Source organism: Octopus bimaculoides, chromosome 21 (genome assembly GCF_046866305.1).
Source record: "Octopus bimaculoides isolate indiv1 chromosome 21, ASM4686630v1, whole genome shotgun sequence".
NCBI lineage: Eukaryota > Metazoa > Mollusca > Cephalopoda > Octopoda > Octopodidae > Octopus > Octopus bimaculoides.
Genome location: NC_142948.1, coordinates 35,904,851 through 35,925,022, shown reverse-complemented (window position 1 = coordinate 35,925,022; position 20,172 = coordinate 35,904,851). Strand labels below are relative to the sequence as shown.

At 35.7% G+C, this 20,172-nt stretch overlaps 1 protein-coding gene across 1 annotated transcript; it reads right to left on the bottom strand.

The window, feature by feature from the left end:
• Nucleotides 1–1,156: 1,156 nt before the first annotated feature.
• LOC106872033 (uncharacterized) lies at nt 1,157–11,194 on the bottom strand. The gene has a single exon (XM_014918870.3). It carries the CDS (start codon nt 10,808–10,810, stop codon nt 8,921–8,923), a length of 1,890 nt encoding a protein of 629 aa, XP_014774356.1. The 5' UTR covers nt 10,811–11,194; the 3' UTR covers nt 1,157–8,920.
• Between the last annotated feature and the right edge of the window lie 8,978 nt (nt 11,195–20,172).

Sequence of the window (20,172 nt, the reverse complement as noted above, 5' to 3'; positions counted from 1 at the left end):
AGAAAACAAGAGACATGTGAATGACATCGAGAAGTAAGAAAACAACAAAGTGTCGCCAAAGAAAGTCTATACACAACAGATGATAAATATATTGATTTATAACTGAGATGGTTAATAATGCCTGCCGGACTTCGCTTTATTGTAAATAGATCTAGGTTTTAAGAGGGTTTAGATATTAAACAAAGACAACACATTGATGAGACTTATTGGTTGTTACACTATATTAAAATGTTCGATTTCGTTTATCTTTGTGGAAACAAAACAAATCTTTGAGTTGGAAAAGTGACTCGTAAATAATAAAGGGACAGAGAGAAAGAGAAAGGAAGAATAAAGCGTTTGTCTGTGTCTGTCTATGCGTGTATGTGTGTGTGAATGTGTGTGCGTCAGAGAGAGAGAGAGAGAAACAGAGAAATAGTGTCTGTGTGTGCGTTAAACATGAGATGAGAAGCTGGGATGAAACATATCAATCCCTTTTTTTCATACGAAAGAAGTGGATAAAATCGGTAAATGAATAGAAAGGCTGTCTGCTCAACAATCTTACCTACGGCTGACCGCTGTTATTTCCTCTTCTATTTGTAAAATCCCATCCTATGGGGTAATAACATATCCATAGTGAGTAGAACCCAGCAGTAGATCTACTCATGCTATGCTTGGTTTAATTGTAAACTCGCTGCCTTGACAGGTGCTCATACAAAACCCGAAATGGTTGCTAAAAGATCGATACTTCATCATCACATCACACTTCTGCTAAATACTTGTTGCATGAGCTTTATTTGTTTATTTCTCGGCCTTTGTTGTTGGCTTTTTTTTGTTCTCTTGTTCACCGATTACGAGCGAAAGGGAAATCTTGTCAACTCATCAGATATATAATTGTGTTTTAAACATATAATCTTAATAATATACTTGCTTTGTTTTCACATTCTAAGAATAACTTTTAAAAGTTTATAAATCAAGTATTGTTTACATGTATATAAATAAACAATATTTGTTGCAACTTTTTTTTTTCCTTCCGATAGTTATTAGTGTGACGGGAAGGGAGACGGACTAGTTTCGTTTCGTTTGTATCAAAGTTTTTATATAGTCTAATGTTGTAATTATATAAACCGGATGTATATATCCCCGACTATATAAAGCGCGTGAGTACGTGTTTCGGTCATTTGCGGAGCAGTTTGTTGGCTGTTGCTGAGGTATGTGCTTTATAAGTCAATCAGCAAGACTGGGGGGGAAATCATAGCAATATTAAGATATCTTAAGTTGGAAACGATCTCACTTTAAACTACTTAATTTTAGAATTTAATAAGTTAGGCGATCTTACGTTTATTTAGGAGGAACAGTATGGATGTGAGACAATGGCGACATCGACATCTTAATTTCATTGCATACATACGCATTATTTTAATTAGTTGAATATTAGTTTCATTCAGTATGAAGTAATGTAAATCTTATCTAAAATATAAAGATCAATTAGTAATTTTAAAGGCGACTTTTCATTTCACTGTCGCTTGATATCCAATTCATGGATTTCATTTTATTTAAAACATCGTTTTCTTATGGTAATTAGGATTCTCTTTCGAATTTTAATTTCTTAGTTAATCGATCGGTAGGATTCTTTTTAAAAGTTTAATTTCTTTATTAGTGAATCGATCGGTGAACAATCGAGGCGCCCTGCGGAAAATTGGCGGCAACCATAACCACGTGGTGTCGTCTATTGCATATCTTCAGAAAACTACTACACGTGGTGGCCTTCTGATTTAGTATTACTGCAGCTATTTCGATGATGACACGATGACGAGTCTGAGGGCAATTTGCTTTCTTCGTGGTACAGTTTTTGTACTTTTGAAGTTGAGTTAACTGCCATATCTGCTGCTTTTAGAGGCATTTGTCTGAGAAATGGCTGCTTTCAATGCTTCATTCATACTATGCCCCGAGTAGTCTTTCTAATTAATCTCTGGAACTCGATCTATTTTACGTCACGAATTGGCATGCTTTTTCGAGAAGCAGGCCGCACTATAAGAAAATCGGGGTAATTTTTAGTTAGGTGCGCAGTTAAGGAGTCATGCGAGCTCTATATAATATAATACTAATGGTAATTTTTCGCTAGGCGTCCTATTGTCGTAGTGAGAAATAGTAATTTTTCGTTAGGCATTCCATTTAAAGTCCCGCAGGTTCCCTCGTAATTGATTTACAGTAAATCTTTCTGCGTTTTCTCTTTTTTAGTTGGGGTTAGCAAGAATGTATCTGGTGTTCAGCTAGCAGTATTTATAGTTTTGATAATTATTAGTTTAAAACAAAATGCCTATTAGAGGTTATTTGTGTGGTTGAATTTTAATAAGGTCTACGATCGTGCTGTTTGCCCTGATGAGTTCTTGGACTAGAGTCTCTGAAAAATTTCTATTTGAAGACAAACTGTCCGCTGAGCAAGTAATACAGCACCTTTCGTTATCTGTCGATCATGCCATGTTTGTTCACGTGGTGTATAAATTAGTAGTAAGCTTCGCGAGTCATTCATACCGCAATCGGGTCTGTATCGCAGCTTAAATTTTTTTACTTTCTCGGTCACTTTAGTTAAGTTAGTCGTTCTTTTTCCTGCACGACCATTATTTTTAAACAGGGTATGATTTGGTTGCTATTTTTAGCAGAAGTGGGTTTCCGTATTTTTTACCCTCTGAAAATGTTCATGGACTGGGTGTTTAGTTTCAACGGGTTCACTTTTATTCTACTCTAGAATCGTTTTTGATTAGTTCATTTCTAAATATTTCGATTTATTTGGTCGACTACATAGTGCAGTGTTGATAATTGGCGCTGATTTTTTTTTAAATTTAGATATACTGAAATGGTTTACGACGATTACCTTTTCGTTCATGAATAGGGTCAGATACTTCGTCTTTATGCCGGCATTTAGTTTTGTAGAAATAGCAGTCAACTCCTTAATGGTGGGGAACTCTAAAAGCAGTTTTATGTCAAATTTTTTATTATCTAGTCACAATATTCTGTCTGAGGTGTCCCAAAAGTGATGATTTCGTGGATCGACTGATTTCCTTGACGATTAGTCCTTTTGCCCCTATCTGATTTGGGACCTTTTCGTTCATGAAAAGGATCAGATACTTCGTCTTTATGTCGGCATTTAGTTTTGTAGAAATAGCAGTCAACTCCTTAATGGTGGGGAACTCTAAAAGCAGTTTTATGTCAAATTTTTTATTATCTAGTCACAATATTCTGTTTGAGGTGTCCCAAAAGTGATGATTTCGTGGATCGACTGATTTCCTTGACGATTAGTCCTTTTGCCCCTATCTGATTTGGGACCTTTTCGTTCATGAATAGGGTCAGATACTTCGTCTTTATGCCGGCATTTAGTTTTGTAGAAATAGCAGTCAACTCCTTAATGGTGGGGAACTCTAAAAGCAGTTTTATGTCAAATTTTTTATTTAGCTATTATGATGATAGATATCTAGTCACAATATTCTGTCTGAGGTGTCCCAAAAGTGATGATTTCGTGGATCGACTGATTTCCTTGACGATTAGTCCTTTTGCCCCTATCTGATTTGGGACCTTTTCGTTCATGAAAAGGATCAGATACTTCGTCTTTATGCCGGCATTTAGTTTTGTAGAAATAGCAGTCAACTCCTTAATGGTGGGGAACTCTAAAAGCAGTTTTATGTCAAATTTTTTATTTAGCTATTATGATGATAGATATCTAGTCACAATATTCTGTCTGAGGTGTCCCAAAAGTGATGATTTCGTGGATCGACTGATTTCCTTGACGATTAGTCCTTTTGCCCCTATCTGATTTGGGACCTTTTCGTTCATGAAAAGGATCAGATACTTCGTCTTTATGCCGGCATTTAGTTTTGTAGAAATAGCAGTCAACTCCTTAATGGTGGGGAACTCTAAAAGCAGTTTTGTCAAATTTTTTATTTAGCTATTATGATGATAGATATCTAGTCATAATATTCTGTCTGAGGTGTCCCAAAAGTGATGATTTCGTGGATCGACTGATTTCCTTGACGATTAGTCCTTTTGCCCCTATCTGATTTGGGACCTTTTCGTTCATGAAAAGGATCAGATACTTCGTCTTTATGCCGGCATTTAGTTTTGTAGAAATAGCAGTCAACTCCTTAATGGTGGGGAACTCTAAAAGCAGTTTTGTCAAATTTTTTATTTAGCTATTATGATGATAGATATCTAGTCATAATATTCTGTCTGAGGTGTCCCAAAAGTGATGATTTCGTGGATCGACTGATTTCCTTGACGATTAGTCCTTTTGCCCCTATCTGATTTGGGACATTTCATTAGTTTCTAACATCCGTTTTTCGTGCTAGCATGGGTTGGGCAGTTTGACCAGACCTGGTAAGGACTGGCCGCATGAGGCTCCAACGTGGCGGTAGCAGTATATATATCCACGTGCTAGGGTGGATCGAAGAGGCGCATTTTTCAATGAAATTCGATTTTTGGTACAGATGTAAGTAAAGGTATTCATTCTCGTATTAATAAATTGTAACATTGAATCGATACTTCGAAAAATAGGGTGGTTTCGTATGATGAATGACGTATGTGCATATGTGCTTGCAATAGTTTTGGTTCTTCTATGAAATGTTTTTATTGTTTAGAATAAGCAAAATTTCTGATATGATGATGAACACTAGGTCGGAGTACTGTGCTATCTCTAGCAGTGATGACACCTCTACTCGTTCATTTTTTTCTGAATATCAGAGGCTTATTCGGTGCAGCATAAAGACTTGCCATGTTTTACACGGCCAGTGGGATGGAGCTTTTGAGTTCCGGAAAATGTCCATTCTGTGAGAATGCCAGTGTGTAACAAATTTTGTGCTGTTCGAGGTGGGGGGTATGAAAAGTTCATAGGCTAACAATGAGTGATGTTAGAGCTGTGAGATCTTCCATACATCAATTTCAACCTTTATTTATAACGACATACTTTCTTTCCAGGTAAACTTGACATTTGGCTCTTCAAACAAGGCTTAAGAAAATAACTGGTACTGACTTTTGAGATAGGACGAAATTTGTTATCAAATACCTGATATTGGTGTGGTTGCTACATCAAGGGGGCACTCCAGCTTTGCTAACAGTGCAAAAGTGAGCAGCTGAATTCCAGAGGGGAGGCAAGAGTCTCAGATTACCCAAGGGCCAGATGTCCCACAACTGCCCCAACCCTGGGTTCTCATTCCTAAGTTTTTCAATATGTATCTCCATGCAGGAATTGCTAGATGTATTTATTGCAAAGAGTTTCTTTCTCTAATGCTTTACATAGTTTAACCCTACATAAGTTAATGTGTGAGTAACTAAACAGGAATTTTGAGAGAAGTGTATGTAAAATTAGTTTAGTATACATCATGGCTATGGGGATCCATAAATAGAAAAAGAATGGTCAAGAACCACTAGGATTGGATGCTAGACTAGAGTATTGAATTTAATTCAACAACACAAATGCTGGTCCCAGTATGTTGCTGACCACTAAACTCTTACCCTATAGTGTAATCCTTAAGTTGAATAATCCACATTGACTGCAGCTTGTATTCTGTTGCGTAAACCTGTTAACACACTCATATTCTCTGCAGTAAAATTTAGTTGTCTTCATTAAAAGCCTGGTCCGGTTTATAGCTAATAAAAATCAAGAGACTCCATATGTCTATTTGTAAGAGCTGGTCTTTTGGAGCATGCTTGTCCATACCGTCTCAACTTTCACCTAGGCATTGTTAGTTTAAGTATCCTAGCATCTGCTCTGCTCTCACACATCCTGAGTTTTAGAGGTTACTAAAATTAGAGCCATTTGGAATAAGGACTTCTCCCTCAGGCAGATTGTATGAAGCCTGTGTGTGTGGACAGATATACTACATGGCAGTGAAACAGATTAACTGCAGAGGACATGTGAAGGCTTGAAATGAAGCCAGCATGTTGTGGATGTGCTGGTATGGCACTGATTTGTATGAATGAAAACAGCTACATAATGAAGTGGTGAGAAATAGTATTACATTTGACAGTAATCTAGATGTTTACGGATTAGCAAAGTATAGAACCAACAGGGAGACTAGTTGCTTGACTTGCTAAAAATAGCTACATCAACCCCTTTCAAAATAGATTTGAGTTTTTTTTATTGCATAGGAAAAATGAGATGTGATGGACCATTGTTGGCATCATGTTGACCATAAGGTTCCTAAACTTTTTCAAGCTGCAACCCCTTTGACACCCCAACTAACCATAACAAACACACCTCTCTCAAGCAAATTCAAAGCAATTGTATTTCACAAATAAAACTTAACCTAATAAACCCATTATTTTGTTGTTTTTACATGAATCACGACCCCATTATCACCTCACTTTTCTTCAATGCCTCCAGGGGGTGCAAAACCACTGATGTAGGGTAATGGAGCCCAAGATGTCATCAGGCTATTCAATCAGAAGTGACCTAGGGTTAAAGAACAATGTTTAAATCTTTACTCTGCTTGTGTTCTCAAAATTGGAGTTATTTTAAATACTGAACAGGAGGCTGATTTCCAGAGGGTATTCCAGACGCATCATTTAACATCCACATTTTTGCAGGGGTGGTCTCCAGGCTTAGGTCAACCCAGAGATAGAGTTGAAATCACTGGGTCATAATATACTGAACTCGAAACCATGTGGTTGGGAAGAAACCTAATAACACAGCCACACTCGTACCTATATTAACGATGAAGACAGTAATTTCTACCACACTAAGCAAGTGTGCTAGTTTGACCATATACCTGGCTAACAAATGAACATAGCTATGGTGTAGAGGAAAATAAGCCATCCACTGGTGTTATGGGCTCAAAGGGTTAATTTGAATTACAGCATAGCTAATCCAGACGATTAGAATCTGATTTGTGAGGGTAAGAAATGAATCACTAATGCATTCTTTGTACAGAAATTACAAGAACAAATCACTATATTCGGAGAAGACATTTCATGAAGCTCTGCTGTGTAATCTGAATTTGGTGGGTTTTAGATGAAAGATTTACAGAAATGCAGCACTTGTACATGAAATGAAGGAATAAATTTACAATTTAGCATGCACTAACACAGACCAGGTCATTAATTTCACAGCATAGACTCACATACTGCCTGCTACTGTATCTGTAAAGGATCGAGTTTAAGTAATCAATAAAACAATAATTTGGGTTTAAAAAGTGTTTAATATAAAATGAATACAAAACACTGATTTTAAAAACTGACAAAGTAAAAAGGAACAAACAAGTGAAATAAATGAGCAAAAATACAGAAATGTCCAACTAGGTTTTCTTATTTCAAATGGTGTAAAAATTCAAATCTTATATTGGTAAATTGAATACAGAAGAATGCATGTGTGTATATGTATTTGGTTACATATAAATTTTACAAAATGGGAGGAAACATTAAAAAATGGAATTCCATTTAAAGTAAAGAGAATTTTGTGTTAGTATATAAAAAAAAATTGGGTATTAACATTGAATAGAACACTTTACAAATCAGCAATAATATAGAGCAAGCCCTACACAGAAAGTCTTTGTATTAAATATATTGAAATGACCAAATATTTAATTAAAAACAAGTCAGGTTTTGGGGGGTTTTTTTGTTTTTTTTTCTAAACTGAACAAGAGTTAAAACATTTAAAGAACTTTGGGAAAATATATTAAGAACTGATGTTAATTTTTCAGTTGGAGGTATAAGGTAACAAAAACAAAATATTAATAGCTAAGGAGGTGGTATGGTTCTTGAAGAAGAACATCAAAATTGAAGTTTCAATTGTTCCCTGGTTCCAAATATAAAATCCAGAGCATCTATTAGAAGTCATTAGAAAAGCAAGGACTTGTTCGGATACATACATACATACATACGGAACAAGCAGAAAAAAATTGGATTATGAACAACCCCTGGAGTTTAACATTTTGACCAAGCACAAGAGAGAAACTAAATTGCATTTTATATTTAAGAATTCTACTGGTACTTAGTTTGACTTCAACAGGAATAAATAGCAAAGTTACCATCCACTTCTCAGAATTTAACTTGTGGCTCTATCATTCTTAATGACAATGAAAAATGTTCCAATTATAATTCACACTCAATGAAACAAACATTAAAAATATTTTAACTCTTAGAGTAAAAAATACCTTTACAAGAAGTTGGGGGGAGAGGGACTATCAATAAGATAATGTAAAAATTTTACAAAAATGTCAGGTTAGTCTAATAAACAGCAACAAACTTTTTTTTATATTTTTTTCTTTTAAGTGTTTGGTTTGAGAAATGCAACGAATATTTCTGGGAGCACTGAAATAACTCAGAATGTAACAAAAAGCGCAAACAAATGAAATATAGTAGTACTTAGGTTTTTAGAGGCTACCTGCCTTATCTAAATATAATGTCAGGAGTAACATATATTTCATACATTAAAATCAAAATCTCAAAGAAATTTATATATATAAATATATATATATAGTAAGAAAAAATTTCGTTAAAAAATTAAAAGGTACTTTCATATAAAGACAGCCAGTTTCGCTGTTTCTTTTTATTTATTTACTAAAGGGTTAGTAAATAGACTATTCCACTTGTGGAGTTAGTCGGCGGACTTCTGGAATAAACTACCACTACCTTATGGGGGAAATTACCAGTAGAAATTTAGTGGAAAAGGACACAGAATTGGAGAGTGAAAATGTTAAAATTGGGCAAAAAATTCTTTCACAGAAAGAATCACCCAATTCCTTAACCTTTTCCTTCAGCATAAGGTCGTGATAGCTAATTCCTAAAGTCTGCCAACTAGCATCTCACGAGTGTAATAGTTTATCAACTAATCCTTTAGTAAATAAATTGGCCATCGATAACAGGAAAGTACCGATAAAAATGTTCTAGTCCCTCTCCTCACGAAAATATTTTGAACCTACCACTTTAAATGGTAAGCAACAGACCGAGTCTGCTATTGAGATGGCAACGTGTTGCCTGAATATTGAACATTTTGCATATAAGCAATACATGGAATAAATGGAGTTTGAGAAGACTGACCAGTGGCTGTGGCGAAGTTCTGTGGGTACATAGTATATAGCTGGTGGGTGTAGGTGTGTTGTGCCGGATAATATACAGGTGTACTGTGCACGGGAGCGGTCATAGACGAATTATAGCGAAAAGAGGATACTGACTGGGGTACAGAAGTAGAAGTTACGTTAGTGTTTTGTAACATACTAACAGCTTTGTGGTACTCAAAACCGAGGTTGTAGAAGTATCTTAAAGTAGCCAAATCCGAGAAAGGTAAGTCTCTTCCGCACGGGTCTTGAGAAACTCCAAAGTTGAAATTTACCAAATTGTTCGCTCGCTCCAAATAAGGAATCCAAATGTGAGGATTTATAGAAATTCGTGAAGTCATATTTACGGGTGCTGATAGAGAAGTCGGGTTATTGTTTACATTGGTAAGAGGTGGTTGATCACCAGTTACAAACATGCTACCGCTCGAAGAGTCATCAGCGCTTACCAATGTCGGCGGTAGAGACGAAGTCGCCAACATTTCGGTATTTGATTGGTCATATTCTAGCTGCTTACAGTAATGGCATTCACAAATAGCATTTTCATTGAAGTTATTTAAAGATTTATCGCTATTTACTTTCTCTGCAACATAGTCGTCGTTTTCTGGGTTTGAACTCTTAGCATATTTATGAAGACTGCGGGAAAATTTAGCAGCTCTACTAGCCGTATTCAGTTTCTTTTGGGTGTAGATTTTAGCATGGCGACTTCCGACAGATTTTTTGACTTTAGTGGAAGTAGTCAAATTACTAGAGACTAATTGACTCGTACCATTCATATGTACAACCATGGTTACTGCTTTTCGGCACTTTCTACCGGTTTTCAATAGGTACCGTTCATTTGAAGGTACGTGTCTTAAACAGTCGTAAGCAACTTGGCATTTCTTACCAAGTTCTTCTACATATACCTCAACATGGCCCTCCGTATCAGTTATTTCTTGAACATGAGCATTATATGTTCGGTCCGTTCCGTCTATTAAAACTTGGCATTTATCTCCCGGCTGAAATTCGGAAAGCCTTTTCGCCAATAACTCAGCTCTTTTAGCTTCTTGCCAGTTATCGAATTCAACATTCCGAAAAATATCTGGATCCAGTGCTTTGGCAACTCTGTAAGGTAATGGAGGACTGGGTTTTTTATTCTCACATTCTTTTCTTGAACCAACACAGTCGAATTCCATATCGTTTTTCTTGTCGCAAGCCAAATTTTTGTTACTTCTAACACGCTTGCATTTATTTTGTTTCCGTAGCATATTCACAGCCTCTTCAATTTCGGTGGGCATTTCAAATACGTTGCGGTACAAAATATCATAAATCACAGACTGACAGAGAGCTGCTTCAGGTGGGAATGACTTTGAGTAGACACTATCATAGTGAACACCATCAAAAAATAATAAAATTTGCTTGGTATAATCAGTTTTAGAGATGGAATATATACTATCCATACCAGTATAGATGAAGAAATTTAGTTTGTATACGTCGGACAAGAGTTTAATTTCTGTATAACTTCCACAAACCTCGCTCTCTTCGAAACTAAAACTTAAATCAACGCAGGTATCTTTGTTGCAGCCACTTGAAAACGAACTACTCGAAGCCAATTTTTCTTCGACAGCCTTCTGTAGGTGGTCATGGAATGCCTGTGTATTGAACAACTGCTCTGAGACAGCTCTGTAGAAACAGGAACCATCTTTGGGGATAGGTTTTCGCCATAATCCTAAGCTATCCAAATATAAATCCACTTCGGTTCTCGGCTTGTTATTAATACTTATAACATTAGACAAGTTGTTGTCCCCCATAATTTTTTCCTTTTTTTTTTAAATAATAATTATCATAGAATAAATTCAAATTCTTACTAACGGCAGTTATTTGCGAGAAAATGTCTCGTTTACCTTTCAGTTCCACGAAGTTACCTATCTCTCCAATTCTAGTCCAAGTGAAGTGCCTTTTATTACATTCGGGGGAGGCGACCAAACTTCGTGACAGGTGCCCATAATTAATTTCAAATTATCTCCCTTTTTCTCACGACTGCCCAATGAGGTTAATCCACCTGTTAACACCTCATCAATTTAGTTGATCCACCTGTGTGATCTCGCTGCTCAGTATTCACCAACGACGAAACAGTTATACTTCATATGACTTGTTAGAGATAGCAGCCAAATCTCCCTCAAATCACACTCCATCTTCTTAGAGGAGGATACGTTGGATAATATTCATGAATTTCTTTGCACATAAGGAAAAAGCGAGATCAAAGATTGACTTGGAGCAAAGAATAACGACAGCTTCAGTTAGTCTTGAACGTGAATCGCCCTGGAGAAGGGTAAACCCAATGAATTAGACTAAGGTGTAAACTGTGGACAGGTTGGAAAAATACTTTCGTTACAATATTTACGTTTCTCCAAATTTTCATTTATTGAAATTTTTTCGTTCTTTATTTTAGACATCACATCATTGTTAATAAAATATTATTATTCAAGCGCATTTTATTTTTATATTCTTCATTTTTCTCTCAATCAATCGTGTCTTCAAGTTAATGTTGGATTTTAATATCAATTCTGTGATAATATATCAAAGATCTTAAAATGTCATCGAGGCCATTGAGTACTTCAAGAATCCAATCGAAATAACGATGAACCTATCTGGAAGTGCAGCGGCAAAAATCGGATGGTCAGACGAAAGATCCTTTCTAAACCATCGAACGACACACAAAGCTATTAAAATTCATTTCACGAAGTGTCAGGATTTCCGTCGCACAACTACGATTTGTTCACTGATATAGTTCCATTGAAACTTTAACTCTTTACCTGTCTTGTGTATCACAGGATATACAGGACATATTTCTCTGATGTCCATGCATCATATATGATGCAAATTCCTATATATATATATTGCTCTGAACGTATGTAATCAAGCCTAATTAAAAGTCTAACAACAAACATGGACGCTTAGGACAAATGCTTTGGTCAGGCAAAGGGTTAGATTTAAAGTAAAGGTATCAGTTTTCCGAGTTATTAGATGGTTAGAATGGCTTTTCCACGATATGATGACTTAAGATCTAGTGATTTAATACACTGTCACACTATCTGAACTCAATCATTACAATAACAAAACGAACCGACAAGCTTATTTGCTCAGTCGTAATTGTAATTGATGGGCGATCTTACGTTGATAGAAAAAGGACTCGTAACGTAAGATCGCCAAATTTTCTTTTTTAAACAGCAACATTGCCGTCTTTGACATGATATAATTGGTGTTTAATGCATTATAGTCACTTTACGTGACTCACTTGGTAGCCATGGCCAATGTTTCCTCTAAATTGTGCACCTGTGCGCGCGCACACCTTTAAATAAAAGGAAAATTTGATAGGTGCGCCAAGTTTTCAGGAAGAAATCGAATTGCTTTTGTTTCTTCTTACAAGCACAAGGCCTGACATTTTGTGGGTCGACTGGTATTTTATCCCTGAAAGGATGAAAAGCAAAGTGGACCTCGGCGGGATTTGAACTTAGAACGTAAAACTGGGAGAAATATCATTAAGCATTGTTGTCTGACGTGCTAACGATTCTGCCAGCTCGCCGCCGCCTTCGAATTCATTTTAATTGAAGAAATTCATCGAAAAATTTCATAACAAAATCTTAAATAATAATTGAATTAAAAATGGCGCGTCGTCTTTATTTGTTGAGAAGGTCAATATGGCTTTTGAGCGATCGTTATTCGCATATTCGGGGGTGGGGGGGAGTTTTGTAAACAAGAAAATTTCCGAAATCATGGAAATTACTTCACATTGATGATAAATTTAATGAAAATGGTGGTGAAATAAAATTTGATGGAATCTTAATAATTCAAGATCATTTTGTTGTTCAACAGTTTTCTTTTTTCCGGGGTGGGGGGTTAAATATATAACTGTAGACAAAAGATTTAAATGATGGCATACCTAAACAAAATTTACCTATGCCATCATTAACTTTGCTTCTTCGTCACTTTATGAAAAATGAATATTTTTTTAATGAGATTTTCTACAAATACATTTCATTCTTAATACTCATGCATTTTAATTTACTAAATACAATACAAGACTGAACGATGTTTTTTTTTTTTTGTCCCATCTTCCTTCCTTCTTTTCTTTATATAATGAGATTATTTTGCTGTTGTTTATTTTGTTTACATCTCACAGCAGTAACGATGTAAGATTTTGGGTAAACGGATATTAGTAGATAAATATAGGAATGTAAGAGATAGATAGGTGGGTAATAAGTAAATATATCAACAGATCCCTTCTGCATATTTGAAATGAGAGGCAAAAAAAAAAAACACAATTAAAAAAAACACAACTGCAGTAACAGAAGAATGAAAAAAATATAAAAAATATTCTTGGGTATAAAATTTCATTCCTAAGAATATGAGAAATTACTTAAGCTGATGTGTGAGTAGGAGTGTAATGTATGTGTCACGTACCCATAGATATCACCTTATCAATGTAGGGTAGCCATGTCATTTCTTTTAAACAATAAAGCTGTAAAATGAGACAAAATTATGTTCATGTGAGTTTTATCTTATCTTATACATCATACATATATAGGTGGATGCAGGCATGGCTGTGTGGTAAAAAGCTTCTTTGCTAACCACATGGTTCTGGGTTCAGACCCACTGTGTGACACCTTGGACAAATGTCTTCTGGTTGGTCCAAGGCCAACCAGAGCCTTGTGAGAAGACTTGGTAGATAGATGGAAACTGAAAGAAGCCCATCGTCTACAGGTGTGTGTTTTTGTGTAGAAATACAATATTGCTAATTTTATATATATAAAACCCAAAGCCATCGCTCACACATAGGTGTACCTTCATAGCAACTTGTTTTGCAGGTGCCTGAATAGTGATGAACAAACACCAGTTCCCTCTCAGCCATCCCACACTTGATCTGATGGAAGTGGAACATCCCAGAATGTAGCAACTGGAAAGAGAGAGGTCAGTACAAGCACTAGACTAGCAGTACTCCTTTTTCATCAAAGCCACAACCTCACAAACAAGAATCTAACACACTAACCACTACATCACATGCATTCTCTCTCACACACACACTGCTGAAGTATTTGATTATATTTTATCTAGCTTCATCTTATATATGATTTATTACATAAAGATGTGTGTTTTAACTTATCTTTATGTTTATGTATATAAACATATGTAGATATCTACATACATACATACACACACGTATTTATATCCTTGGCAAGAGCAGCAGCTGTTTCCCGTGTCTGAGAATTACAATTTCCTCCTGATTGAGTAGTTCCTCTATATTGATAGTGGAATTACTACACACACACACACACCCACATGTTTAGTACATTAGTACTGGGCAATGGTCTAACAGTGGGACATTGCGCCCACGGTTGCAAGGTCAATGTTTCAATTCCTGGACCGAACGGTGCTTAGTGTTCTTGAGCAAAACACTTCACCTCTACCATCAAGGTGAGTGACCCATGACAATCTCATCCATAATATTGAAACTAAGGATCGACAATACAGAGACCTTCAGAGGCATTTAGATTTGAACATTGATCACAGTACAGTGCCACTGTTGGGACATCAACTAATAACCTCCCATCCATACCCTATCCTTATTCTCCTGGTCAATCGTGATTGTCCAAGTTCCAGAAATTACTGGAATTTCAGAGGGAAACTCCAAAAAGAAATCAATTGCATTTGCTTCCTTAATAATGAGGTTTAAATTAACAACTTCCTGGATTACCCTAAGCTAAACCTACACTGTTAGAAAGGGAGAGAGAGAGAGAGAATCAGGATACAGTGGTCTTGGGTGGGATTGTTAATATGTTTATTAACATACGAGAGGAAATGGATTTAATATTGCTGCTAATCTCCAAGTCATATCAATGGAACCTTAATCCATTCTTTGAAATACAATGGCTGAGAGTTTCTCATGAAATTAACAGGTTCCTCGTGTGTGTGTGTATATGTATTTATATATATATATATTGTATTGATATATGTGTGTGTACATATATATATATTATATAAAGTATATATATATATTATGTATATATATTATATAATGTATATGTATATATATATATATATGTGTGTAAAATAATGTATATATATATACACTATATGTAGGTATTTGTGTATCTATATATAAGTATTTATGTATAAGTATGTATTTTATATATATATATGTGTGTGTGTGTGTACTGTCAGTAATCCTCAGATCTTTGACTTTCTCTTTCACTCTCTTAATCTCACTCATACGCTTACTCCCTCTCTCTCCCTTTTTCTCTTTGCCCCTCTCTCTATTTTCAACTTACTTACTCCTTCTCCTACCCCTTTTCATTGCCCATTCATTAACTGACCAACTCCATCAACTGTTTTTCTCTTTGTTTCTTCCCAATCCTTCACTCTTATCATTTAAAAAATCTCTCAGAAATCGCTTCTTTACTTTCTCTCTCTCTCTCTCCCCTCTTTTCCCATTCTCTCTCTTTCTGTCTCTTCCTCTCACCTCATCCTCTGCCTGCTCTCTATCTCTTCTCCCCCTTCTATTTTTCACCTCTGTTTTTTTTTTTCCTCTTTCCTCCACCTGTTTCTCCGTTACTCATCTCACCTCCTCTTCAGTCACATCTCTTGTTCCCACTGCTCTCTGTCTGTCTGTCTCTCTCTCTCTCATTTCCTTTGTCAGTTTCATGTCTCTTCACCCATACATGGTCAACATTTTCATCTCTCCTTTGCTTCCCTATCGATGCTTTGCTGCAAGCCAGCCCTGATCTGGTACATCTACGATCAAAGACATTCTAGCTGTGACCACCTCATCACGTTTTCAGCCTCATCACATATTGTGTCACATATATGCATACAAGCATGACTCTGGTTAAGTTGCTTACTTCTCACACACACACGTGTATGTTCTGTGTGTGTGTGTGAGTCTGTGTATATAATGTTTCATACAAACTCACACACACGTATATGTTCTGTGTGTGTGTGTGAGTCTGTGTATATAATGTTTCATACAAACTCACACATACACACGTTTGTATGAATGTGTGTATATATATATATATATATATATATATATATATATATATACACACATTATATATATATATATATATATATATATATATATATATATGTATAAATTGTATCCATATGTTATATAGATACTCACTTATATACTCACTTATATATATGTTTGTGTGAATGTGTGTATATGTATATAATAGTATAGGTGTATATAAGCAGATTGATAATAAATTACCTTTGCAATGATGTCAAGAAATAGGATGACAGCAAAACGAAATATGAACGTGTGTGTGTGTGTGTTAGTGTCTGATTACGTATGCACTCTAAAAGAAAATCCTTCACTCAGAATCTTGGAAGATATGAGAAATACAAGATCTCAAATTTGAAAAAACAGATAAGGGTTAGTGACAGGAAGAGTACTCAGCTGTAAAACAATGCCTCAATAATATACGCATCTAACTCATGCCGACCTGGAAACATAGAAGTAAAATGAATGATTGAATATATATATATAGACTTCTGTGGCTGTATTGGCAGGATTTTTACAGCTGGATGCCCTTCCTAACACCAACCACCTAGCAGAGTGGATTTAGTGCTTTTTTCATGGCGCAAGCACAGGTGAGGTGAGTAGTGCTTTTTATGTGGCACAAGCACAGGTACATATATATATATATATAGAGAGAGAGAGAGATAGATAAAGAAAGTTATGGCAGGGTTTTGCATCCACAAGGAATTTAGGAAAGAGGTAGAAAGAAAGGTAGACTGAATAAGAGAGTTTGTTGGAGATGTATTGAGTTCTACTCTTAAGGAACTGTGGTGGGGTAAGTATAAGTAGTACTGAGTGTGTCTGTGTGTCCCTTTGTTTATATTTGCATCTCTCCAAAAATCACTGAGCACTAATCTGTGACCTTGTAATTTCCCCTGTCATCAAACTGTCCACTAGTTTTGTAACTTCAAAGACATGAAGAATAAAAGATGTAAGAGTTATGGACAGGAAGGACATATTGCTGTAAAGCAGTGCCTCGGTAATATATTCTTCTAACCCATGCTGGCAGAAAATAACAAATGAAGAACACATGCATATATACACATATACACAACCATATATGTATATACACATATATACATACACTTGTTTGTGTATCTAGATTAAAACTTCAAATTTAGTGACTGTTTACATCAATATACACACACATGCACATACATGAATACACACACTCTTCTCTTGGAAATTTTTACAGTATCCTCATTGCTCAAAGCTGTTTACATCCGGCTTGGGAAAAAACACGAGATCAATGCTGTTATATAAGAAGTTTTCTCATTTCTATAAATACATGCAATGGATAATGTCTATGCCATCACACACACACACACACACACAAACAAACATATACATGTATATATATATATATATATATATATATATATATATATATATATAGAGAGAGAGAGAGAGAGAGAGCTGTGCGTGAATGTGTGGTGTTAATATATAACAGATATAAAAGATAATAGCTTTATCAATACATATATAAATGTTTAAATGTGTGTGTATATGTTCATATATTACACTTACATAAATTCATTGATATGTATATTTATAGACGTGCATACACATATATATTTACACATGTATGAATATTTATTAATATATGCAATAGAGATATGATGGCTGTTCCATCAGTGTTTATGTATATTTACATAATATCCATATTCATACATATACATGCATATACACATGCATACACACACAATCATATCATGTCCACTTTCCATGCTTGCATGGATTTGACAGCCATCCACAACCTGGGGAAATTCTTCTTTGAGAAAAACCACCCTCCTGGATTAGTTGGTGGACCATGTATTGGTATGGGTACTGCTGCCACATAAAAAGTACTGGTGATGGCGCCATGTAAAAAGTACCCAGTGTTAGAAAGGGCATCCAAGCTAAAGCAGACTGTGGAACCTGATGCAACCCTTGGCCTTGCCAGTCCCTGCAAAGCTGTCTAACCCATGCTAACATGGAAAACGGATGTTAAATGCTGACGGTGTGTGTGTGTGTGTGATTGTTTTCTTGTTCTGACATCATGTGATAGTGGAAAATTAGCATCATTATCATACAAGCAGTGTCATTTGTTTCCAATATTCCACAAAAACATGTCTGGCCACAGGGAAAAACGAGCTTATTTGGTAACGGGTAAGGTTTGGTGACAAGAAGGAATGGTACCCAGCCATTACAAAAAAATCTGTCTTAACAAGTTTTCTCTGACCGATGCGAGCATAGAAAAGTAGACTTTAAAACGATGATGATGGTGATGAAAATGATGAATCAGCTCGTTCAGAGATTGTATTGATCTCTATTTTGTCCCAGACAATTAGAAATTCCACTTTCTAACTTCCATATTTAACAACAAAACAGATATTGAAAACAACAGACATCAATATCTGAGTCATCCTGTGCTATTTTAGACTTCATCTTGACTATTTACCATGTATGGGAAGATTTAATTGCACTAAACCTCAAAAATGCAGACTCTGACTAAATGTTTCCCTCCAGTGTATCATACAATCATTTTATTCATTGTTCATTTAAATGCTGGAATTAATCACAAATCAATGAGCCAAGAACTCCATAAGAATTCCGGTTCATTCACACTCCTTCCCCCTCCTGACCCATTGCCCATATCATGCCTACTTCCTTTGAGGGTTTGCTCTACCATGTACCCATATCCTGCCTAGTGGTTAGGGTATTTGGCTCATGGTTAGTTCAATTCCTGGTGGTGCATTATGTCCTTGAGCAAGACACTTTGTTTCACACTCCTCCAGTTCACTCAGCCGTAGAAATGAGTTGTGATGTCACTGGTACCAAGCTGTACCACTCCAAACAGAGCCCCCAAATAAGTCTAAGAAGAAAGGCTGTGTTCAAGCAGCAGAGAAGATGAAAACTCAACAAGACACACATCCAAGACAACACTCGAAGGAGAGAAGCAGTAACTGACTATAAATTGACCTAGGGTAGGGCAAAGTGGATATTTTATTTCTGCCAGAGACAACTCCTTTGGTGTGTTAGTAACACAGTAAAAGAACTGTGTTCAGTCCATGCGTCATGAAAGGAAGGGCGTCAACCACAAAATAAAAAAAAAACATGCAAAAGGATAAAAAGACTCACTTACAGTTCAGATTCTTGGTTTTTATCTATAATATGTTTCAGATAATGCAGGATTGCGACAAACCTATGGGAAAATGCCAGCATAGAAACTGGACATAGAATTGGACATATATATATATATATATATATATATATATATATATATATATATATATAGGAGTGGCTGTGTGGTAAGTAGCTTGCTTACCAACCACATGGTTCTGGGTTCAGTCCCACTGCGTGACACCTTGGGCGAGTGTCTTCTACTATATACTTGGGCCGATCAAAGCCTTGTGAGTGGATTTGGAAGATGGAAACTGAAAGAAACCCATCGTGTGTATATATATATATATATATATATATATACATATATTTAGGAGGAGAGAAAAAAGAAAGAAATATATAAATGATTTCTACATATATGGATAGATAGATAGACAAACAGACAGATAGATAGACTGACAGGTGACTAGATACATAGACAAAAGAAAAAATATACATGATATATATATATATTATATAATGTAGATTGATAGATGCTGAGATGAAAGAAAGTATATGCAAGGTTACTTCACATCTATCCATCTATTGCTCTGTCTACCTACAAAACTATAGATACAGGTAAATAGGTAGGAGGTAGGCAGGTAGATAGGTAAAAGAAGATAGGAAAAAACATACATGATTATTACTATATATGTCCCAAGACATGCATTGATCTCGTTGCTAAAGTAACAAGGAATAAATAGAACACAAATATTGCTTATAATTTAAACTAAACATCAATAAGAGAGAGATATATGTTTAAGATGTTTGCTGTTTTTTTTTTCTTTTAAATTACTCTCTTGCCCACCCAGTCTTTCACAGAAGAAATAACAGCTCTACGACTCTTCCTTCTGAAGGACAGTCACAACAACAGCCAATAGACATACAAGCAGCTTTGATTTATATGGAGGAGTAGTTGGTGGAAATCGGTTAGTGGAAATCAATGAT

Bases quoted from the DNA above. Each gene is read 5' to 3' on its own strand.
- LOC106872033 (XM_014918870.3), bottom strand. From the start codon at position 10,810: ATGGGGGACAACAACTTGTCTAATGTTATAAGTATTAATAACAAGCCG.